The sequence below is a fragment of the Passer domesticus genome, chromosome 2 (genome assembly GCF_036417665.1).
Source record: "Passer domesticus isolate bPasDom1 chromosome 2, bPasDom1.hap1, whole genome shotgun sequence".
Classification (NCBI taxonomy): domain Eukaryota; kingdom Metazoa; phylum Chordata; class Aves; order Passeriformes; family Passeridae; genus Passer; species Passer domesticus.
The window spans coordinates 106,027,627-106,052,528 of record NC_087475.1 but is presented as its reverse complement, the minus strand read 5'-3'; the positions used below and the strand labels follow the sequence as shown (position 1 = coordinate 106,052,528).

At 40.3% G+C, this 24,902-nt stretch overlaps 1 protein-coding gene across 4 annotated transcripts; it reads left to right on the top strand.

Moving 5' to 3' along the window:
* The first annotated feature begins 327 nt into the window (after positions 1-327).
* SPICE1 (spindle and centriole associated protein 1) lies at positions 328-24,815 on the top strand. Of its 4 annotated transcripts, none has more exons than XM_064410318.1 (17): positions 328-493; positions 928-975; positions 2,105-2,251; positions 6,080-6,182; positions 6,936-7,057; positions 8,585-8,670; positions 8,955-9,097; positions 9,349-9,489; positions 10,238-10,503; positions 13,659-13,790; positions 14,429-14,576; positions 16,045-16,269; positions 18,256-18,641; positions 19,977-20,148; positions 21,500-21,602; positions 21,934-22,012; positions 24,601-24,815. In XM_064410318.1, the coding sequence occupies exons 1-17, from the start codon at positions 410-412 to the stop codon at positions 24,661-24,663; spliced, it is 2,448 nt and encodes an 815-aa protein (XP_064266388.1). In that variant the 5' UTR covers positions 328-409; the 3' UTR covers positions 24,664-24,815. The 4 variants fall into 4 exon arrangements, with proteins under 4 accessions (XP_064266388.1, XP_064266389.1, XP_064266390.1 ...); XM_064410319.1 differs by lacking the exon at positions 24,601-24,815 and adding an exon at positions 22,820-24,316 and having other exon boundaries at positions 329-493; XM_064410320.1 differs by lacking the exons at positions 6,080-6,182; positions 6,936-7,057 and having other exon boundaries at positions 329-493.
* Positions 24,816-24,902: the final 87 nt, after the last annotated feature.

Here is a 24,902-nt window from a genome sequence, read left to right as displayed (position 1 = left end):
TTCCTCAGAGGGACACTGAGCGATATCTCTGGAAGGTATTTCCACCAAGGAGGGATAATAGTGAAGTGAACGAGCAGAAAAATTAGGGCGAGGCGAGATGGAAGACGACAGGAGGAGCTCCCGTGGAGCGGGCTGGAGCGGCCAGGGCACTGCTCTACTTAAGGGAGGCGGCGGGGCTGTCCCCTGCAGCCCTGAGGGAGGGCGGGGGCAGAGGCTGCTCCCTCACAGAAAGCCCGAGGGGCACAAGAGCCGCCTTGCCATCCCGGCAGCGGGACTGCGGCCGGGAGGAGCAGGAAGAGGAGGAGAAGGAGGCGGGCGGAGGAGGCCGCGCTCCGCCCCTCCGCTCAGGGCGGCCCGAGCAAAGCCGGGGCCGGCGGCGGCCTCGCTCCCGCCCCTTCCCGCGGCCGCGATGTCGCTGCTCCGCGGGCCGCGGCCCCGCACCGCCGGCAGGAAGGGCCCCAGAAAGGCGGCGGCGGCCAAGCGGGACTGGGATGTAAGTGCTCCCCGCTGCCGGGCGGCTTCCGCTGGGAAAAAGGCCCGGGAGGCTCCGTGCTGGGGGAGCCGCCGCCCTCCGCAGGGGCTGCGCCGTGGAAACGCCCGGGTTGCGTGAGGGTTCGGGCGGGCAGACACGGCGTGTGCGAGGGGGACACGGCCCCTCTGGTTCCCCGGGCCCCGGCAGAGGCCAGGCCTCCTGCGCCTCCGGGGGAAAGAGCGCGATCAGCTTTGGTGGAGGTCTCGCTCCTGGCACTGCCTCGGCGAGGGTGGAACGCTCTTGCAGCTCCATGAAAGTGCATGGCAGTATAGTGTTAGGCTAATTATACTGCAGTTTAAAAGTTGTTTGTGTTTTGGTTTTAAATAAAACTTTTTTTTAAAAAAAGTTTGCTCTCAGTTACAATTCTTGACGTGTTCCCTGGTTGCTGTTCGCAGAGTACCGTCCACGATTTGACAGTGCATCGTGCAACTCCTGAGGATATTGTAAGTTTAACAGCAGGCACTGCTCTGTCCCTGTGGCAAGGACATTTAGCTGGTTGTCTGACATAAAAAGTGCTTACCGTGCTTATGGGGATGTTTTCTGCCAATGTTTAATCTCTTTTTCAAGCTTCTGAACATGTTGTCTCCTTAGTGCTAGTTTTTTTGTTTATGATACTGAGCATCCCCAGGTCCAGCAGTTGGTGTTCTTCAGTTTCCTCTTCCCACTGGGAAGCAGTAGCTGCGGTTTTTATTTCAATAAATTGCATGCCATCATAAAAGCATGAAAAACATAAATACATGAAAGGTCAGTGGATTAGTTGAAGGTCTTACTTCTGCTGGGAAGGACTGAAAGATGTGCTTTGTCTGAGGAACCTGTCTAATTCTGAAAATACTCAATTTTCATTTAAACAATTTAACGCAATTTCTTTATACCGAGTGACCTGTTGATTGCAAAGTATGTGAATTCATTGCAATAAACAGATCGTGTATATTTACATGCATTTAGTTACATTGTATTTACATGTATTTAGATGTGTATCTACATTTTCTTGATAGCACTAATTACCAGATGGAAGAAGCAGTATGAGCTATTATAAGTTTTGACAGGTTTGTCAGGAGGGATAGTCACAGTAGCAGAGAAAGACTTGATTCTACAAGTGTTTGCCTTGATAGCTTCTAGAGGATTTAGCAAGCATTAATTTCTTTAATTTGTATTTAAACTATATTTTTTCATATAATCTAATAGTTAGAAGAAGGGAGACACTATGTCTGATGACTGGCAATGTTAAATCAGGAAAATGCATTATGTCTTTTAATGCACCTTACAGGTGTTAGTGTTTGGGTTTTGCCTCCCTTTACAGCTGAGAAAACTCTTGCCGAGTCAGTGGTGTAGGGCAGACAGAAATTCAGATTTTCCCCATTCGTCTTTGGAACTGCTTTAAATTTGGATGGAATTGGGATGGCAATACTGATGGCATTTTGATGTTTATGAGGTTGTCATTGGCACTACTGTGATGTTAACATAAATAATGTTCAGTGCATGAAAGGTGGAATCAAGAAGAGCTTGTTAGCTTTGCTCTGCATATTTTGCTTAAGATTGATTTTTGAAATGATTTCTTTTATGTTTCTGTAGCTCCGTCGCCGTGAAATACACAAATCAAAAAACAAAGCACTGGCACATCTGGAGCTCCAAGAGAAAGCACTGAACAGAAAATGGAAGAAGCAAAGGCAGCTGGATGCAGATTCCTTGGAGAAAAGGAAATTGGCTCTGATGCGTGAGGTGAGAGCTAAATTTGCACTTGCAGCCTGCTGCAGGTGATGCTGCAGTACTCCTGGAAAACTGCTCGTGCTCATGGAAGCCACAATTGCTCCCCTTGTTGATAACTTGATCCCATACATGCCCATGCTGTGTGTGCTGCATGCACGCAGTGATTGGAGTGGACTGTCTGACAAACCAGCTGTTACACAGAATTGCACATTTGACCCAGGCTGCCTGGCTGTGCCCTCTGTAATTCTGCAGGCCTCTTTTCATCTGAGCAGGAACTGTTTGCAGAGTTCAACTGTTGTAAAAAGTATGTGTGTTCTTTGGGTTCTTATTGCCAGCTTGCCTTTTCTTCCTCATGTCTGGCATTTTTCTTTGATGCAAACATGAACATTTCTCTGTCAGAGGGGAACATTGTTTATTTAAACAGAGAAAGGCCAGTGTCAAGGGGGCTCAAAGGGTGAGTCAAGAAGTTGTTAAGGGAGAAAATTGAGGCAACAAGGACTGATGAGCTGTGGCTGACAAGCTTGTCATCTGAGGATTGAAAAGCTTGTTCTCAGCATTCTAAAGCATCTGATTGTAAATATATTATTGAATTTATTTGAATATTGAACTGTAGCAGTAAACCTAAGCCTAGTTAACAGAGAAAGTAGCTGTCACTGAAAAGTGGTGGTAGATCTCCTTTTTCACATGGCAGGTCAGTCCTTGCCAGGTGTTACAAAAACTAATCTGAAACTTGGCTTTCAGACCTCTGTATTCACTGACAGTTGTTCATGCTGATAATGATGATGAGCAGTGTTCACTTAGCAGTCAAAATAAACGTGATCTGCTAGTTCTGTAAATGTGCAGTGGACTAACCATCACAATCTTCATTGTTTTGTCTTTTGTGATTTTTCAGAAGTTACTTCCTGATCTCTGAGAACATTCAAGCATAGACAAACAAATGGGAGTACTTAGAATTGAAGATCACCACCTAGTTTTCTATTTGACCCCTGTTTCTCTGCAATCACAGTAGAATTTTTGTATTATGGATATTTTGCTAATTAAGCCTCAGACTTGGACTTTTGTTACTTTGGTACTTTTCTGCCAAGTATATTTCAGCACAGTATTCAAAAAACACTGTGAACCTCTACATTACTTTCCCTAATGCAGCCTAGCTTCAATAATACTTCCATGCAGAAATAAGTTATGTGTCACAAAAGGTAGATTAGACCATATTTTCTGACATTTGGCTGGGCTACCTATTATGTGACTTCATTCTTTTGCAGATGTGAAACTCATGTTTAGGAAATAGCCTTCTATATTTGTTGCTGTTTCTAATGAAAATGTACAAATCTCACATCCTCCTGAGTGGTTTTCCCCTTGATAGTTGAGATTATTTTATTCAGTTTACTTTGTGTTTACTTCTGAATCAGTGAAAAGGAAGACAAAAGGAAATTATGCCAAGATAGAAACACAGAGACAAAATCAAAACAGAATAACAAAATAAAAAGAGAAGAGTTACCGTTTTCACCTCTCCCTAACTGAAATCTTGTTAATTGCCAGGTCCTGTTGTTCAGAGTAACCGTGGAGACTGTCTCTCCCTGTAGAGCACAACCACTGAGAATTGTTTCCTTGTCTGGTACTTTGGTGATCTTTTAGTGCTGTGAGTGTAACTTTCTAAGCCTGTTGAATCCTGCTCAACTGCAAAAGACTTGGAGACAAAAGCTGACAAGGTGCTATTAGTGTTATTTCTCATGTAGTTGTGTGTTGAACAGACAGACATTACAAAGAGCTACAGAATAGATAAGCAGAATTTTAATATTTTGGGGATTGATCTACCTGAAAATCTGAATGAAAAGATAAGTTTCAGAGAGTTTACTCTGAAACTTAGGACTGTGAATTTATAGGTACCACACAGATTGGTCCTGTAGCAACTTATTTTTGAAATAATGTTAGTGCATTGCACCAAAGAGTAGAGGTAAATGGATTATTGTAGTGGAGAGATTTTAGGATAAGTCCAGTTTATTTGCTTTGATAAGAGTCTGAAACATGAGGGAAGGTGATTTTTAATGAAATTTGTAGGAGATACTAAACTGGGACAAAGCACACTGCCCAGTGTATTTGTCCAGGGCATGTAAATGGGCCTAAAGGGGTTACAAGATGATACCACTTTTTCCTCTCATCACAAGCAAATGTGGGCTAATCTACCTTGGGAGCAATGCTCTAAAAATGTTCATAACACATTCAGCAGGAGGGTAGAGCTTAGGAACCTTCTGATGCCAAAAAAGATTTAGTGAGGAGGCTAAAAACAAACTAATCGGGATAATTTTTGTCTGATTACACACATCACTCTAATTTTAATTATCTTCAGGAAATCAATCATATAAACTTTTTTCTTTTTTCTTTCTATAATTTTTTTTCTTCTGCCCATCTGGTATAATAACTTTATCTAAAAACCTGCATTGTTTTGATGCCAGATGGAAAGACTAGATTTAGCTTGTATCAGATGTGAAAATTGAACAGTGGTCTGAAAAATTATATCTGTGAAGTGCTTGAAAGATGAACATTCACTGACTTGCTATGAGAATTATTATGAGAAGTCTAATTTACTGCAGTGCAAGCTCAAAAGACTAGAAAAGCGTGAAACTCAGATATGTAGGAATACTTTGACATAACAAAGCATGTAGTAAAATAGGGTGTTGAGGACAAACAAGTGAAATGCCATTGCCTAGAATTTTTTGTATGAGGCTAAATGTAAGCCAGCAAAGTTACCAATGGACCTTGGAAATAGCTCTGTGGAGATAACAGCATAGAGTACTGTGAAACCATTTCAAAGCAGTTTCTTATGATTCCTGAAGGAGCAAAAATTGTCAGTCAGTTTTCAAATTTTGACTAGGAGGGTGTGCATGGGCCTTTTCTGTGAGTTCTCCTGAAGTACTCACAGTCTCTGTATCAATTTGATGAACCGTGATGGAGGTCACTTGCATACCTCCTCTCAGGTTTTTAAGAATATCTACCTTCTCTCCAGGTTGTGGGATATAATTTTACTAGTTTTTGATTTCCAACTTTTGAATGAAGCCAGGCATCAGTGAGGAGCTTTAAACTGTGCTCTGCTCACAAAGCCCCATCCCCAGTCAGCTCCATTTGGCTCATGGTAACTGGATGCCTCTTGCTTTGCACTCCAAGACATCCTTCCTTAGGAGGAACCTGTTGTGATGGACTTCATATACTCGGGAGAGACTTTGGGAGAGAGAATTTGGGTACAGAAGCTGTATTTTCTGGAGATTCCCAAAATATCTTCTGATGCCAGATGTAGTCAGCTGTGTTTACCTCTGTTGGAACTTTTGGTGGTATGTGGCTTAAGTTTTAGGTAGGATTTTCAGGAGGCAAGACTGAGTGAAACGTGTCTGCTTGAATTGATTTGAATATCAAATAGTACGTGTTTTGGGTGTCAGATGTAGGTCAGTGTTCTATGACTTAACATTGAGATCAAATGATTTGAGCTTTTTTTTTTAATTGCTATATATGACTTTTTTTTGATGAGCATGTCTTAAATACCCAGCTTCTTGTGTCAGGCTGAAAGGAGAAGAGGGAGTCAAAGGATTTGTTCTGAAGAGAGTCAGTGCTGATGGGGGCCTCAGAAGTAATAACTGTTAATTTTTCAGAAAAACAGTATGAATTCTAGTTACTCTAAATGAAGTATGGTGTTCTGATCTGTCTTATTTAGGATCTAATTGCACAATGCCAGCTTTGCAAACGTTCTCTTGTTGGCTCTTCTCTTGGTAACTGTTTAGAGGAACAATACCAGGGGGAAAAAAAGGAAGTTATCAGTCTGCTCAGTGTAAAGTTTCCTTATGCTTTCAGATTCTGTCTGATCAGTACCATTTGCAAGATGTATTGGAACGATCTGGTCAGGTTATGGCTGTGGCAAAAGACTTGCTTGAGGATGCTCCTCGCACCCGAACAGGTAGAACATCTCATCTATGTGTGGTAGCCCATTTAAGGTGATCTCCTTGCTTTCCATGAATAGTCTTGCTTTGCAAAGCATTCTTTTTAACTGCTTTCATCTCATTGTCTAACGTGGTGTGATTGATCCTGTTCATGTTGGGTGGAACACAGGTGAGGCTATCACCTCCCATGGCAGGGGAGAGTGACTGATGGCTGGTTATTCCACTGTATTGGTCCACTGTGGAATTTCATAACATGTGCTCTGTGACACCTTTGTGCTCACCATTTCACAGCCATTTTTTACTGGCTTGTGCAGAGCAGCAGTTTGAGCTGTTGCAGTAGTTCTGATTCTCATTCCTGCATGAGCTGACTCTTTCCTCTTGGATATGGCTGAAGATTTATCAGCAATATCAGCTTTTCCTTTTCTTAATTTGGCTTGTGGATCCTTGTGCTGCTGGAAGGCAGGATTGGCTATTTGTATATGAAATCTTAAACCTAGGGGTTTTTCTCTGTAGGCTGCCATTCTCTTTTGTTCCTGGTGACTTTGATCCTGCAAGCTGCTTCTGTACAAGTGAATTTATGCAGGTGGGAAGGATAAATGCTGGGTGTGTGGCCCAGTGTATTAAATTGTCCCTATGGTTGTTGTTTAAAGTGACATCCCTGTGACCATTTTTTTGTGAAGTACAGGAGCTTGATTTTCAGTATAAAGTCCTGCAACATAAGTATGTACCAAGCCCTCTGTGTTCTTCCCTGTGTTGTTTAATTCCCCTAGGTTTTCCTAATGTAACAATGGCTCCTAACTGTGACCTAGAATCATCTCAAGGACCCATTGTACAAAAAAGTCATCCTCCCAGTCAGCTTTCCATCCTTAGTGAATCTGTCATGGATTCCCAGGTAATGTATATTTTGTTCCATGCGTACCCATCCTGTGGCTTTTTTGTTTGCACAAAATAAGACTATTCAAAGATAAGAATTTCCAAGCAGAACTAAATTGGTTTTTGTTGATAACATTCATAGAAGACAAGATTAAAGAGGTGAGTTTCTTTTGTGAGACTCTGGGAATCGTGATTTTTTTGATTTAACTCTCAGATATGAGAAACAAACATTATGTCTCGTAGAAACTCTCTCACATTAGTGTGCCCTCCCTTTTAAATTCTGGAATTCTCAGAAAGAGTACAATGTGATTACAGTCTAGGAGAAGAACTTCTGTGTCACTTAACTAATTGGCACATTTCAGAGTATGTCTGTGATTTACCAGTTATGTCTGCCTATATGGGGACACAGTTATTTGTATCCCAATTCACTCCATGGTCTTGATGACTCCTACAAGTTTAACTTTTAATATTTTGCATTATTTTATATTTACTCAGATTTGTTGTAAACATTTTTTAAATTGTTTAAAATTTAATTTAGTTTGTCTTTGTGCTCTGTTTTCTTTTAATAACATATTGTACCAGGAATGCTCACTGGGGTTTGAGAGCAGGCATGTGGTGCTGCCAGAAAACTTCCCTCTGATGAAGACCAAACAGGCTGTTGGGAGTAAAAGTGATGATGTCATATTCCCATGGCCCTCTACTTCCATTTCCTGCTATCTTGCAGAAATATCTCTAATCTGAGTTGTGGTACTTCTGTGTTAGGTGTTTTGGTGTGGCATTTGTTTTTCCATTTTTTTAATATGAGGAGCAAACTGCAGTACCTTTGTAAGCTGTGCCACTGGATGCAGGCTTCAGGATAAGCTGAAATTTTTAAAAGAAACACGTATTGATGGTGTGCCAAGATTCTGTGAGTTCTTATGTGCCTACAAAAATCACAGTTAAAGGCTATCTGGTGAAACCTACTCAGCAGCTCAGAAACCTGGCAGTTTGAGGAACCCGAATTCCAAATTTGATTGTTTGTATTTAGCTATAATTGTAGTAGTACATAGGACTGTATTTTGTTCTGGTTGCATTTTACACACAGACTATAAATGTAATTTTGCAGGTCTCATTATGAAGTTGTTTAGCTTTTAATGTCAAATGACTGAAATGTTACAAATGGTATGAATTTGGGTTGCTTTTCCGTATTTTGCCTGCTATATTTCTGTTTTGGTACATCCTTAACAGCTTTTATTTTATCCTCTAGTTTGCATGGGTTTTCATATTTAATATAAATCATATGAGGAAAATATTGGTTATTTAATTAGTCGCTTGCAGTGTTATTTTCAGAGATACTGATACTGTCAGTATCAGTGTTTCTTAGGTACTGAAGTCCCCCAGAACTTCCTACAAAGGGGTGTGGATTTGGGTTTTTTTTTTTTTTTTTTGTGTGGTATTTTTATTTTAAGTATGTTTTGGCGGGGAGACTAAAACAAATGCTTTTATTTTTTTTGTTTAAACAATTCCATTAAATTGGTCTCTATTTTATTTATTGTCTCTTGAGAAGGCTCTTAATGAAGAGGAGGAGGAAGCATTATCAGAAGATGGACAACATAACATTTTGGGTTTCAAATCCAGCATCAATTCTGACAGGTCAGTACAAACACAGGTTTCCACCTGCTTGACACTGGAAACAGGTGGAGTTAAAAGCATGTTGAATGGGTATAGTTAAGTTCTTCTGTTTCCTCTTGCCCTCCTTTCTTGATATCAGAATTCCAGGGAAAGGCCTTGTTGTGACATTGAGACTGGGAATGAAAGTGAGTAGGGAGCTCACCTGAGCAATTGCAGTTAATTTTAGGAGCTCTGTCAAGACAGATAATCTGGACTCATGCCAATTGTCCTGTTACAGTTCACTGTTATTCTTGTTTTGAATGTAGGCTACTTCGGTTGTTGAGAAAAGAAAATTCCTTGGTGAATTCTCCGTTGTGGGTTGAAAAGAATGTGAGAAAAACCACCTTATCACAAGAATCAAATGTGCCTCGGACTCCAACAACTGTTTCCCCTTTATTGGACCAGTCAGGTTGGGTTTGCCAAATCACAGCAAGGTTGTTGGGCTGTTCATAGGATCCTATCTGGAATTCCTTTCCTGGGTGGGGGTCTGAGACAGAAGTGTATGCTAATTTGGCTCAGACTAAAATAATTTGTGCTAATTTATTTTCAGACTAAAAAGCCAGCTCTTACCATAAAATTAGTCTGGAACATACTACTATTAAGGACGTGCCCAAAATATTTCACATGTACTTTCTTTTCTTTGTTTTGTGTTTAAATCAGCTCTCAATGCTACCAGTGTAATCAAGAGAACCCATTCCAGACTTCAGAATGAAGATGAAGAAGAGTCTGTAGACTCCATTGACACTGTGAGACAAGTGCTGAACCCAAACTCAAGGAAACAAAAGCAAATTGCAGCAAAGAGTTAAGTACTTTTAAAAATAAAATACCCTTTGTCCAAGGTCCTTAATTTTGTAAGAGAATGTGGGTTGGAAGGGATTTTTGGGAGTCATTGCAGGGCTAATATCAAAGTTTGATGAGGGGGTCCTTGAGCCTTGAGCATATCTCGGGCTGGATGTTCCACAGCTCCTTGTCTAGTGTATTTCCCCTGTGTTCTGCATGTTCATTGGCAAAGCCGAGTCCATGGGAATTTGGGAATCATAAAAATGGCCCTTTGGTGCTGCCCATGGAGTCCTCTCCTGTACAGGACTTCTGTAGTTCTGATCCAGATTTGTGTTCTGTGCTGCACAGATCAAGGATGCATTTCAGTCCCCATATTCTATGTGTTTGTATGAGGGGACTGGCATCAGTTGCAAGCTGTAACATTAAAGGAGAGTTGCTTACTGAGTATGAGTAAGCAGCTGATGTTTTTCATTAGCAGACTATTTCCATGCATTTAACTGGGAAAGAGAAAAGTACAAACAGGTGTATCCAAGATGAAAGCACCAAACAGTTGTGCTTGAGAGATACTACTGTGGCAGCAAAAAATGTGGTTTTTAGGATCTGAAAATAGCTGGAATAACTGAGAGACATGCTTTGATGGTCTGTTTCATCTTATGGCAAGAGAGGGCATATCCTTTGATTTACTTCAATAAACAATGCAGTTTCATTAGTACTGCAAAGATCTCTATACAAGTTAAAATTCCAATGACCCCTTTTTCTTCTCCTTCAGTGAAAAGAAAGCAAGCTGCACAGAGCTCTGCAAGACAGAAGAGAGGTGATTCTCCAGCTAATTTAATCCAGATTGACCTTCAGAGGGACAACAAGCCCAGCCTAGATGTTCTCAGCCACATGATCCAGGAAGTAGAGCATGAACTGGAGGAATATGAGCGATGTACAGGTCGTGAGGTCCCAAAAAAAGAGAGGAGTGAAGGCCTGTCTGGGTTTACTCTGTCCCTGGTGAACGCTCTCTGCCGCTTGATGCGCTACCTCAAGGAGGTGAGAGACTTAGAACTACCCCTGAAGACTGAATAAGAAAGAGTGTAAAGTTATTTTACAGATGTGAACTTTGGTTTTTTCTGGCTTCCAAGCATTATACATTGAACTTTGATTATCACATGCAATTAGGAGTTAAAACTTTTAGTTTGTCAGTGAAATTTTCTGCCCTTAGACACAGAGACTACCAATTGAAATAATTTAAAATTATTATTTACATATACTCAGAGTTGTAGCAGGGTAATAACTACAGCATTTTTTGCAAATTCATTTTCTTCCTTTGCTTCCCAAAGGTGATGCTGTTGTCACCAGAGCAGTGGACCCAAATCCCCTATTTTCCTTCAGGGATTCCTTAGTCCTCTTTTAGTATCCAGAACAGCAACTTTACCTTAAGCAGGAATGACCTGAAGTGCTCACTGTAACAATGCACAGCTGGGAATTAATGGAATTCCATAAAGATCACCTGTGTGCCATGTAGAAGCTCTTTTTTTAAAAAATAGAAGGGAAAACAAAAAGTGTTCCAGTTCATCTGTGTCCCAGAGCTGTCAAGGGGCAACAGTGCCTCACAGATAATTTGGTCTATGTAACATTTTAAACCAGATTATGACAGTTCCTGCACTCTTAATAGGTGCACAGAATATATTATCGAAATGCTAATGCTCTATTTCATAGCAAAGGTAATAGATCTCTAATGAATGTGGAACTGTCTAATTTTGGTTCCTTTTCAAAAGGTATAATAACTGAAAGGGGAAAACCCATCGTATTTTAAAATTGTTTTTCCTTTCCAGATGTATAATAACTTAATCCTTGCATTACACTGTATTTAATCTGTATGGAAGAATTTACTTTGATTAAATCCTGGAAGCAAATAGTAAGTAATTAATCCAAGAGTGAAAAGCAACTGACATCAGAAGATGGACGTCAGCTGAGAAAGTCTTGTGTTTTAAAACAAGTTAATAATGCTTGGCTTTTGTTCAAATTGTAACAGAATTAAATTTGGTTCTTTTTCAGTTATAAGGAATGATCCTAGCATTTCAGTAGAATGTTTTCTGTTTATTAGGAATACATCAATTCAATAGCATCCAGTTTGTTTTATAAATGTAATTGCAGTTATAATCCTATTTATTTAGATTGTCTTTAATTTTTCTACAGAAATGAGTTATTCCTGAGCCTCAGACATCTTCCAAAGCTATTCTCATTATTTTTCTTGTTACCATTCCATCCTTCCAGAAGTGATTGTTTGCATAATTGTCTGCCACACACAAATTTACTATCTAAATTCTTAAGTAAGCAATATTACAAAGTCACTCAAGCTGCATAATGTGGTTAATTGTATTCAAGCTTGCTTGAGATAGATACTGCATTCATATTCTAAAGTGACTTTTCTCCCTTTTCAGGGAGGCTTAATTATAGTTATAATTTGAGAATTTGCTGGGAAGAAGCCCAGCTTGTCTTGGGTGTTTTATAAAACCTGGTCCCTGTGATGGCAGACACAGATCAAGCACTTGTGTGCACCATCTGTCTTGCCTAGCCAACAGAGTTAGCAGACTTCCAATGCCTGAATTATAACTGGCAGTGCTTTTTAAGAACATGACTTTGCAGGGGATCTTTAGAAAGCCCCTGATTTTAGTTAAACAGTCAGTTAGCTAGTCTTCATGAAGTTTCAAAGCTTTTGGAGAGATTCACTTCCTCCCCTTTCAGTTTTGCTGCAGAAAATCAGAAGGATTGCAATAAAGGACATTGCCTAATTTATTCTCAAAAATGTATCTAAAAAGTAGGAAGAGAAACTTGAATTCAGGAATCTTCCATGAAAGTGTTTTTATTAAGTGATTAACAAACCAACCAACCTATAAGGAGGAAGTAGTGACTATAGAAGGGGCTAGAAAAAAAGAAACTTGTGAAATGTTTGTAAAAGCATATGAAATTTGTAAATGGAAATGGATAAACGTGATTTGGTTTCCAAACTAATTTTAGATCACCTTCCAAGTGCTAGAAGGTGATCATTCTAGCCACTTAGAAGGTGCTAGATCCTTAATTAATCATTCCCTCCTCACCCTCATTCTGCTAAGAAAGCTGTTTCTTTGCCAGACCCACATGACAAAGAGTATGATCATATTCCCTGAATCTGTGCTGCTCTATTCTCCCTGTCTGCTGCCTGTTCTGGTGCAGTGTTCAAGCTCATGTGATTAGAGCCACACCTGGCAGTGGGCTGGGATGAAAATACTTCTTTCAGGATATATCAGACCTAAATCCTAGCTGGGGATAGGAATAGATGTTACCCTGATGGTTTCCCTATGCATAAATGTAAGACAAAGCTACTTGGAAGCTTTTCCTCCAAGACTAGGTTAGTGCTGTGTAGGATTAGTAGATAAGGTAGCTCACCAGGTGATCTCAGGCATCAGAAGCTTCATTGGTGCTGCCAGGGTAGAAGTGCTTCTTTTGTGCTGTACAGGACCAGGTACAGGTTTTTTAATCCATTTTCTGAGCCAGCATGCTTCACTTGGATCAATACAAGAAAACCTGTTCTCTCCAGCTGCAAAGGAAACAGAAAATGGATGGTTTGCCTCTCATATATTTAAAGGAGGTGTATCTGCCTGCCTTTGTGTCTGGTGGCAGTATCTGTGAGTTAGTCTCAAAAACATTCATTTTTTTCATTCATTTCATGTGGATGCAGAGCTGTTTGGTTATCATACTTTGAAACCCTGTAGAACTTTTTCTCTCTGATGGAAAACATTAGAAAGCAAGTATGTTCTCCTTTACTTAGTCAAATTTGTCTTCATTAATGTATTAGGGAAACTAAAGATTAGGTACAAGTATCACAGGAAACTGGCAAGCATCAGCACACCTGAACATTCAGTGACTTAAGAAACTGTATCTGTGCAGAGAGAAAATGCTTTTAGTCACATCCTGTAAAAGCTGTAAAGGCAGAAGAACAAGGATGTCTAGGATTCCCTACAGTGTCCTGGAGTATCAAAGACAAACAGTTAAGCTCTCTGACAGTTCTCAAGGCCAGACAATTTGATTTTGTTATAAAAGAAATTAAGCTTAGCAATAGTGGGAAGAGCTGTTACATTATGATGACATAATGACTCGTTCCTGTTTTCAAATATGAGTCTGTATTACTTTATAGTAAGTTTTCATTTTTTCTCTGTTTTTAGGCTGAAATGCAGCTGCATGAGAAAGAGATGATGAGGCAGCAGCAGGAGGAGATGTTGAATGAACATAGAGAACTGATTGATGCACTGACTGCTGAAGTTCTTCAAGTAAGGGAAGAAAACATTACTATGCAGGTACTGAGCCCCCCTTGCTTCTTACCAATCAGCAGATTGCATGTTAGAATTCTGAGTTCTGTTGCAAATATGGGCTGAGATGCATTGTCTCATGTTCTGGAGATTTTAACCATAAACAGAAAGAAACTGATAAAATTGAGTGTGGAGACGAAGAATTACAATAGGAGGTATGGGTATGAGATGTGGAAAGTTGTTTGTTTATCTTTATTTAACTTCAAAGCCTGAGAAAGTGCTGGTTCTGTGAAACTGACCTTTACTTTATCCATCTAAAAGTTTAGGTATTTTCTTTCACACTTCTATACTGTTAACACTACTGGAGCAATGAGTAGATGTAATACTACATTTTCCTTTTTTCAGTTGCCAGTGGAGGTAGATTTGATCAGTGGCTACTTTTGGGAATGATGCAATTAAGAAATCTTAGGAAGTAATGTCATGAGTAAGAAAAGGCAAAACAAATTATTTCTAAATGAGAAACATGGAGACAATAATATTTAATCCTCACTGGAATCCTACAGAATCATGCAGTAATATTAAGAGGCCAAAGTTCTTATCAGGACTTCTTGTAGTAAATAATTTCCTAATTTATATTTTTCCAAATTCCTGTAATTCTGTATATGGGGTTTTTTTATCTCCTTTAGAAGAAACTTCAGCAATACATGACAGTAACAGATCAAAAGCTGATGTGTCTCACACAAGCATTTAAAGGCCTCCCTTTGGAAGAACCTGAAAGAGAACAAAGTCCAAAACATTTTGGAATTGCAAGCAGAGGCCCAGCAAACAGCCAAGGTGCGTACAATGAATGTGTGAAGGATGAAAGAGAAGTTGTTAGTTTATCCCTGTGGAAAATCTGGTATTTAATAGATGTCTGCTTGCACAAGTTCCCCTTGCAAGAGTGTGAATGTCACTTCTGTAAATTCACAGGCCACAGGTTCTGCTGTGAGCACAAGCAAAGGAGGAGAGTAGCTTTCCCCCATTAAGGTGACATCCAAAGTCAGTTTCATTCTGAGGCTCCTAAAAGAACCCCAGAAACCCAAAGAAGTCAAACCCAACAGAATCAGGATCTCAGCTTCCTGTTGCTGAGCAGCCTGACAGTCTGAGATCGGTTCTTGCATAAGACACTGGAGGTCGCTGCTGGCCAGAACAGCAGCAGCTGAGACACGGAACCAACCAGCCAGGGGGTGTCACTTGGTGTTTGTGGCTCTGTGTGAGAGCGGAGTGACCAGCTGAGTGATGTGTGACATGGAGACAGGCTAAGCTGAGCCAGTAGATGGGTGCCCAAACTAACCAAAAAGGATTCACCTTGGACTGTTAATCACCTTTCACCACTGAGTTTCCTCCCAGCTGTCTTTCCTGGTCAGTTGTTTAAATGCATTGCTTTTGCTCCCAAGGTCAGTAACTTCTTGTGAGTCCCAAAATTTCTCAGAGTTACTTGTATTATGTAGTTAAATGTTGGTTTTGTGAATTTTTGTGTAGCTAAAAGCTTTCTTCCTGGAAAGATTTTCTTCTTTGGAAGGAGCCACATACCAGATCCTTTTTACCATATCCAGGCCTTGTAAAAGCAAACAAAAGGAAACTACCCCCGAAATATAAAATCCAAACAGTCAGAAGAGCACACCTCAAAAAAAAACCCAACCTAACACCCAAACCTTCACATTCATCAATTCTGCAGCACTAGAATTTTCAAATATTTTCCTTACTTTCCTAGTTAAAGGAAGAATATTTTTTTTCCCACTGAAGAGACATCTCATTTGAATTAAATGATAGTGAGATGAGCAGAGCTCAAGAAAGCCTTGAATTGTTTTCTAACAGCATTGTTGCCATCAAATTTATAATATGGGGGATTAGGACAAGTAAATAAGTCTGATTTTCTCAAGACTATGTTGCTAAAAGCAGTTCAGATACCTGTTCAAGTCATGTATCTGTAAGTCTTGTGCATGAGCTACTAACAGATCTCATGCTACTGTCCTGAAATTGTGAGGCTGTGTGTAAGAGTTGTTCTTGCTCTTATGGCCAGTAAAGATTTATAATTTGCTTGAGTGAAAGACTTCTGTACCTGGACAGCAGAAGAAAGGTGTAGAACATATTCTACTCTTGTCTGTCTTTTCAGGTGTCTGAACACAGGAGTTGTTACTGATATTTTTCCCTATACTGCTATTTCACTATAAGTAGGTTTTGTTCTTTTTTTTTTGTTTGTTTGTTTGGTTTGTTTTGTTTGTTTGTTTAACTTTTATGCCTGCTTTGTCTTTTTCTTTAGAAAAACCTGATTTGACCTACTCTGAGCCCAGGCCTGAAGCAGGCAATAGGGAAAATATGCTGAAATTTCCACAGGAAGAACTTCCTTTCACATTTCACCCAGGGCCAGGTGCCTCAAGTGATATGAGACCTGGTAGAAGCTTCCCAGCTCACATCTTCCAGCCAGCTGTGCTGTTGTCCCCACCACAGCAGAAAAGCAGTCAGGAATTGTCTTCCCTCCAGAATGGTGAGACCTCTCTGACTGCAGTAGGCTTAGGAATCTGTGCTGTGTGTTACTGTTTCAATCTTACACTACCTCTCAAGATGCATTTTCCATGGAAAATTATTAATCTGTGTGCCTAGACATATGGGCCCTAGAGCTGGAATATCCTACTGCTGCACCCAGATATGCATTTCCTTTGTTACTCTGCCTGTTGCTAGACAGCCTTTACACTTCCTGTTTTCCATCTGCTGGCAGCAGTCCTGCCAGTGGCAATCCAGAGTGACATTTTTATTCTGTACTCATTTTGATTGTTAGATCTGTGTGATTGCTGAAGCTCTTTGTTGATGACCTACAGCACATCATTTCAGATTTCCATCTGCTAATGGTGTAATCCAGCCTCCATCACCTTTAGTGGTGGGACCACTGAAGCCTGGAACTTCTGCTTCTGCAATGTTGCAGACACACCAAGATGTCTGTAGGCTGTGTGCTCCTGCTTTGAGCTAATTTTCCCAACAAAGGGGTTTTTGGAAGCTGTGGGAGTGAGGTTCCCATTCAATACACAGGAAATGGTTGATGAAATTTTGGGTGAAATTGTGTTGCTTGATAACGAGGTAGCTCAGTCTTGTCTCAGTATCCATAGCTCAGTTCTGATTCATGGGAGGAAGAAAGTTCATCAGGGTAATTAGGGAAGGTGTTTCTCATTTATCCTTACTGGAGTGAGCAGAAGGAAGCACACTGCGGCTCTAAAACTGAGCTGTTTCCTGCTGCAGTTGTCACTGTACACACTTGTATCCCACTGGACATACCAGGGCCCTGGATAACACCCTTGTTGAGAGGCAGATAATTGCATCCACAGCCAGATTGATGGTGGCTGACAAGAAGGAGGGTACAGGAATGGGTTTTGGTGTTTTCCTCCTTTTTCCTCCCTTTCAGCTGTTTTGTAAGCCTTTTCCAAGTCAGAAAAATAACCAAAAGTCCTTTTGATTTTTAAGGAGTTGGCTGGGCAATTGGAAATTTTTATCTAGTTCAGCCACTTGGTGGTCTGCTGTGCTGTGAGGAGATACATAAACAATCTGGAGGAAATGAACTAAAGGTCTTGATCTACAAAGAGCAATGTCTAGTTTCAGTCCCCTTGAGAACTGTCAGATGTCTTCTGTCATTTGAAACAGCAATGCAGAATCGTATTCCAAGATTTCTGTAAAATATTTTGTTCCTATCTTAAGACTGATGCTAAATGGCCCAACAAATGTTAAACTCAATGAATGGTTTTTTATTGTCATATCTTCATAAAACACACTTGATTGTAAGCTTTTAAGTGTTCATCTCTGCTCAAGAGGCAAAAACTAAAATTTGTGAAGGAATGGCCCATTTGGTATATGAAGCATAGAAAATCTGGTTTTGGTCACAAGAGTCAAGTTGGACTTAGCATGTAGCAGCAGACAGTGCTGTAACTGTAGTCGTGTCTCTGTGGTGTGTCATCTCTTTGCTGATGATGACCACAAAAAAATACCTGATTGCTTTTGTTGGCCACAGTGCTTCCTCTTCAGGGGCTGAGTAGTTAGTTTATTATCATGCCAAAAGTCTTGTATTTTTTTGTTTCAGTATCCTAAAAGTTTTGTTAATAACCCAATGTAAATATCAGAACTGAAACAAAAACAGTTTATTAGGCAAGGTAACTAAATTTTGGAAAATGGAGGACAACTAAGAAATAGTATTTGATCTGTCAGGTAAGAAATTTAAAACAATTCATCTTCTTAGTGACTGTCAATCTTGAACTAAATCATTTAAATGTAAGACTGTTTGCAATAGGAAATACTCACCTAGTGAGTTCTTACAGCTTGATATTGCATAGAGTGGTTTGGATCAGTACCATAACACCATTCAGGCCAGATGTTACAATTCAAATTCCTGCTTGCTTATTATTAACCTGATGCAATAAAGTCACTGTTAGTCTCCTCGGTGAGGATCTCATGTCACTGTCCTTACTGTTCCTTTATTTTGTGTTTGTAGTGTTTGCAGCCATTTCCCAGTCTACTGAAAGAGAGCCATGCAAGGAAAGGAGCTTACCTTCCTCCCTGAGGACACAGAGCATAACTGAGGAGAACTGCCCCATATCTCAAAGGCAACCATTTCCTCCTGCAGACAAAGACTTGGAGAGTTCCCGTGAGAAAACCAATCTGTCCTGCCCAGGTGATGCTGGAAAAAACAGCACAGCTGAAGAGTTGCTTCGAAATGGTGATCTGCTGGGACAGATAGCTGAGCTCACACGGCAGAATGCTCTAATTAAAGCTCAACTGAGCAAATTCAGAGGTGTCCCTGGAGACAAAAGTGATTGTCTGCATCAGCCAGACCTGACACAAAATGCAAATCCTAGTCCAGACTCTTCACAAGGACAGGTCAGAATTTAACAGGAAAGGAAGGCTGGATCTCCTTTCTGCTGATCTGCTTTCCCATAGTTTACTGGTGCTTTTTTGTCTTTCATGTTGTCACTTACTATTTGTTTGCTTTGAGACTTGTTATTTTTATTATTATTCCATAAGCAAATCAGCAGTAGTTTCTCATATTGGGCCTATGTTTTACATGGGTTCTGAAGAAGGTTATAAGGTATGCTGCAAAAGAGGTGGTGTTGCAATGTGATCCAAGCTCTTGCAGTTTGGATACTATTTGCAGTGAAAGCACTGCACCAACCCACAGCTTCTTGTCAGGCTTGTAAAATGCTTATTTAGAGCCATGTCACACATCTCTGCTACTCTGACCCAAAAGCAGATGAGATTCAAGTTAGTGCAAGTACATCTTTTGCAAATGTTTGGTCATAGTGTGTGTGCTTGTTGGGTCTTCTTGTCAGTCCTGCTCTGTGAAAATCCCAAAGATCTGGGGAAAGAGAGACCTTGAAGGCTTCAGTTTAAGTGGAAAAAAATTAACCTGCAACTAAGCAGTTACTCAGTAGGATCCCAGTGAGTGAAGTTAACACCACAAAAACATCCCTGTCCTTGCTGTTGTCTTTTGTTCTACCACAGTGGCTGGTTGACTGTTAAATTAGGGATCCTAAATATTTTTAATTTCTTCATTTAAATGTAGGCTGAGAGTGTTGTCACTTTCCACTTTGGGTTATGCTGTGTGGTATTTGGTCAGTTGGTTGTACAAGGTGATGCAAACCCCTAGTAAGTGTTGTTTTTGTGGAAGCAGTTAGTGACAGGGAGGGGAAGAGGTCAAAGAAATCAAAACCTGGCTTTAAGATGAGTTCCAGGACACTTCTGCCAGAAACCTGCTTTTGCTTCCCCAGACCCTCCTGAATGTGTCTCTCTGGTTAAGTATATTCTTAATTACTGGGTGTTTATTGGTTTGGGTTTGGTGGTTTGTTTGGGTTTGGTGGGGTTTTTTTCCTGGGGGGGAGTGGGGGGCAGTTGTTGGTTTTTTGGGGGTTGGGGGGGGTGGGTTTGGGTGGGGGCTTGAGATTTTTTTTTCTTTCTCAATTACATGGGCAACAGCTGTATTTTTCCTACTTGAGGGAAGACCAGTATAAAATACTGTGATGTTTAATCAGTTTAGGATCTAGATACAGGACAGTAAAAGGGTCAAAACCAGATTTTTCACAGAAGTGCTACATAATTATATTCCCTTTCAGTTTGAGAATTAAATGCATAGAAGTACTTGAAATATATAGTATGCACTCCTTCAGGGTGCAAGTTGTAAATATTTCATTGGAAGTAATTATCCCATTATCCAAGTAGAGCCATCTCGTGGTATCAAGGAGCTTGGAGGAAAGAATAGCGGAGCTGAATCGCCAGAGTACAGAAGCACGGGATAAACTGCTGCAGTTGATAGACCAGCAGAAATCAGCTGCTGCTGACATGGTCCCTCCAATGCTGTCTCCTGTTCCAACCCCATCCCTGAATTACACTGGTAAGTACCCAGCTTCAGGAGAAACAAAAACTAGTCAGACCATGTTTTTCTCCTTTGGCAAGTCCCTATCTTACTGGATCAGTGGTTGTGGTCAGAACTACACTTGCTGTTAATGCCTGTGTGGTACAAACACCTCTTACTTCAGAGAGCTAAAAATATAGCAGCTAGACCTCTGCTAAAGTTTTCTTCTTAGTAATTAGTCTGCTGCAAGCACTGTGCTTCATGTTAAACCTGTTCTTTGCTTCATTCTTGTCTGAAGAACAGGTGCTACATTTGGACGTTAGTAGGAACTTCTTCACAGATTGTCAGGTATTGGAATGGACTGCACAGGGAGGTGGTGAAGTCACCATCCCTGGAAGTGCTGAAGGAAAGACTGGATGTGACACAGTGCCTTGGTCTGTTTGACAAGGTGTTGTTCAAAGGTTGGAGTCGATGATCTGTCTTTTTCAACTTAATGATTCTGTGATAATCTCTGGTGGTCAGCACTGGGTTTTTTAATCAGTCCTCGTGCAGACTCTTGGGTGAAAAAGACTGAAGTATTTACATCAGGCTTCTAAACCTTACGGCAGAGTGGTCATCCTATTCTTAACCCTATTTTAGTTTTTGTCTTTCCATCAGACTGTCTTGCTGAGTACTGCCTGTGCTAATAGAAAGAATGACTGGAGTCATGTAAAGAGGTAGATTAGTTTAGGGACTATACTTGCTGGTTCAAGATTCATAGATTAGCTACCATCTGTAACTACAAAAAAATTACTTTGCAGGAGGTCAGGGCTGCTTTATCTTTTCATGGAGTTATTATCATTACAAGCAGAACTGCATGTGACCCTGTGCTCTGTGTGAGACACCTGTCCTTTCCCCTGTGAAACCACAGAGGATGTATAAAGGGGGAAGGACTTAGAGAGAGGAAGAAGGGGGAGGAGGGAGCCGTGTGTGGGCATTTGCATGCAGGTGCCTATGCAGTGACTCCTGGGTCGGTTCATAACACTTTGAATGCTTGTCTGGCTGTTGTAATGTAAATTCAGCATGGTAAGTAAAATCCTAAAGCAGTAAAGATGAGAGATCAGAAGTCTCTAAGCCTTTATTGCCAAAAACCAAAGAATTTTAACTGTGGAAGGATCATCCTATATATGTGAGCATTGTCTGTAGTTGCTCGGAGTCTCTGCTTTCATTGTCAGTCATTTTCAGAAAGTGAGTATGAAATTGATGTTTAATCTGATGTTTTATTTCTGGTCTGTATATCTGTGCAATTGGGAAGAGGTTGTGATACCTCTGGAAAAAACTGTAAAACAGAATGAATGTTGTGCAATGTTGCTGTGTTCTCATGAGAATCAAGCAATTATTTGTCACCTAGAAAATGCAAGGAGGACAGCTGAAGTGTCTGTTCCCATGGCAGTGGCTGCAGACAGCTCCAAGGATGACAGTGTTCCCCATGCCAGTATGACCAGTATGAGAAGGTAAAAGTTCACCCTTTACTATGTTGTATTTGTACTATCTTAATTAGCCATGCAGTAGAAATTGAACACAACAGAGAGGTTGCCATGTGGTTTTTTGGCTTTGTGGATTTTCCCTTACTTTCTCACATTAAATTCTGCAAGTGGGACAAAGGTCTAATGGCTTTTTCACAACTTGCTATGTTTGTATTTAAAATATGTGCAATCTGACACAAGACAGATGACATGTATTGTTGAAGACTGCTGATGAGGGGTCCTAACTCAGGATCAGAGATAATATTCTAGTAGTTACTTCCATTTTTCACTTTTAAAATCTTATTTTGAATATTTCCAGGACTGTAGGAGACTCTAGCAGACCTTTAAGTGCCATGTCAGAAGGTGTCAAATTAACTTCTGTCAGCCAAAGACCAAAGGTGAGACTAAAAAATCTTCAGCCAGAAAATTTTAATATGTTGTCATAAAAGGGAAAAGATAATCGTAAGATGCATGAAGGGAGGCGAGCTCTGTCCTGTTTTAAATATCCCTAAAGGCTATTATCCATAAATTAGTGGCAGGTTGGATTACAGACAATTGGTGAGAAGAGACCTGAGAACTAGTGACATTCACTATTTTCTGCCACAGAGTTGTTCATAAGTAACCCTTTTGTGCTGTGGCATCTTTGTGAGTTAGAACTGGAAACCTTTGGAAGTCTTTCCCTGGTGGCTCCAGAGAATCTCAAGCCATGATTATGATGTACTGGTGGAGCCAAGAGGCAAGCAAGCTCTTACCCAGCTGTTGCACAAGTCAGTTGCTGAAGGATGAATAAATCCAAATGTAAAGAGGGCCCAATGTACATTTCTGACTCCTGATGTGCAAAGATAAGGATAGCCTGTGGTGAGATGCTTTCACAGGGAGATCTGCAGTGGTACAGACTGAGAAACCAGTCATAAAAGCTGTTTATAGGCTTGAAAGCAACCATGAGGACATACTAATAACCTATTTCCTGGTGTCCAAAATAACCTAAATTAGGACTGATAAGGAGAACAGAGTTAGGGTCGAGGACTTGCTATCCTGACAGCAACCTATACAGCAACCTATAGAAGTGAAATTTGAACTTATTAAGGTAGGTGTGGTAGGTGGTGTGACCCCCTCCATGGTGCTAAGGGCAGACAACAGTCCTAACACACATGTCTATGGGAAATTTACTGTATATTAATCTCACCTGGTTTCTTCTTTTACAGGTAGAAAGGCAAAAAGAAGAAGGATGGTTTGCATTATCAATGCATGTTATGTAAAGGAAGCTGAGCTCAAGTTCTGTGTTTTTAAAATATTTTTTTATTAACTACAAATAAATCACAATCTCTCTCTACAGATGTACAGTTTAACTCTGAAGTGTTTTCATGTCAGTGCCATTAGTATGGAAAGGTCCATGGGCTTGTTGTATTTGTGCCCTACAGAGCACTCTAGGAAGCCCCGGGAGTGAGTTTCTGAGCTGGACACACTGCTGTGACCTTACACCTTTTCACCAAAAAAATTTTTCATGAGATTGTAAACTCAGGCTGCTGCAGCTTTACAAGTGAGCACCTTGATACCTCTGTTAGGTACGCTGAAGGCAGGAGATTTTAGAAATCGCCTGTGAAACTTTCTGTAGCATATATTTGCACAAGATATGGGAATAAAATGTCAGGAAGAGCTGAGATGAGGGAAGGTACCTGCATTGAAAACGAACCTGGAGATTAGGAAGACAGTCTGTTTCTAGTGGATAAGTATTTGCATCAGAAAGAATTAATTCCTTCTGTGGTTTACAGTTGCTCCCAAAAATTGTGCTTTCTGTGCAGTTAACATGTTAGAGATTGCATCTGGATTGGAGGATTGCTTTTCAAAAATGTCACTTAATATTTTATAGTAAATATAAAGTGACTATTTGAAGTTAAAATCAGAATCTTTATTTGCTATGTACTAAAGTATATGGTCTTTGATATAACAGAAAACTGATACTTATAATTGCATTAAGCTGGTTTGCTGTGTGTTTAGGTAATATTCTAATGGCCTTGGTTCTTATATTGGTTTTATTTGACTTTTTAAAGTAGTCATTATTTTATTAGCAATGATTACCTATAAAACTTAAGACTATGAGGAAATGCTTTGTTATCTGTTCCTTACCTTGTAGTAAACCTTGCCAAAACCATTTATGATGGAAATCAATAAAATGAAAATAATATGCAAGTCTGGGAAAGAAAATAGCTGCAAGTATCAAAACCAGACTTTTTTTTTTTTAGCTGTGAAATTTCCTCCTAAAGGTAGTGATAGGGTGGAGCCAGCCTCTGTCCTTTCAGTCAGTTCAGTTATAGGAGAATGAAGAAAATATGCTGCTTTTGTTTGTTTGTTTGTTTTGTTTTTTTTTGTAAAGGAAGGGTTCTTCTAAACAGATCTAGAAAATTAAAAAGTGGGATTCAAAAGAGGATCTATTAAAATATTCATTGATGCTTCCATCGTTTATTTTTCCAATGGGAAATGAAGAAGGTTTATATTTTTGTATTTTGTGAAATAACAGTTAAAATTGCTTGGAAGTAATCTTGGAAGTAATCCCTTAACTCCTGAAGAGACAGCAATGCCACAGTTGGGATGTGACTACATAACCATAGTGCCACAGGTTAATGCTGTCACCTCTGCTAATGTTAGCTACAAATGCTCTGGAATTAATGAGAATTCCTCTTAGAATACAGGATTGGAATTAATTCTTTGAGTCATCTCTTTTCTTTAACTTGGAAGTCTCTAGGTGGGAGGGACACTTCCACTCCAGATGTCTCCAGTCACCTCCCACCATCTCCTCCACAACCTGTGCCTTCCTGTGGTTCAGGCTGGGGTCACACAGTGTTCTGTGATTAGAAACGAGCTGCCCCTGGGATGTCATGGAAGTGTGTTTGCTGGAATGCTGAAGGCTAGTAAAGCTTGAGGCACTGTCTGAGAAACTGCTAGTGCAGGGAGTTTTATGGGGGGATTGTTTTTTTGTCTGTTCTAGACCAAGAAACAAACTTCAGCTGTTGCTAGAATTCAACTCACCAATTCAAGCTTTGCTGCTTGATAAGCAGGCTGGCCTGTACCTGTCTGAAACAAAAGGCTGACTCTCGTGAGATTGACATCTGCTCCTGCAGGGAACTGCACACCTGTTGCAGGCAATCAGATTTTATATTTCTTTGTGTGTACATGTATGCATAAAAGTATGCCTCATACTGACCTGAAGTCTCATGTAAGTGAAGTCCCTGCTCTCAGTGCCCTGCAGCAAGGCCAGGTTTTTGTTCCTGGCTGTACCTAAGTGAAATA

What these genes read in the sequence shown, in the direction of transcription:
- SPICE1 (XM_064410318.1), top strand. Translation starts at nt 410, where the DNA reads ATGTCGCTGCTCCGCGGGCCGCGGCCCCGCACCGCCGGCAGGAAGGGC. An exon ending in AATCTGTCATGGATTCCCAG is followed by an intron (nt 7,058 to 8,584) that starts GTAATGTATATT and finishes TCTCTTGAGAAG; the next exon opens with GCTCTTAATGAAGAGGAGGA. An exon ending in CTGTCAGCCAAAGACCAAAG is followed by an intron (nt 22,013 to 24,600) that starts GTGAGACTAAAA and finishes TGTCTGTTCTAG; the next exon opens with ACCAAGAAACAAACTTCAGC.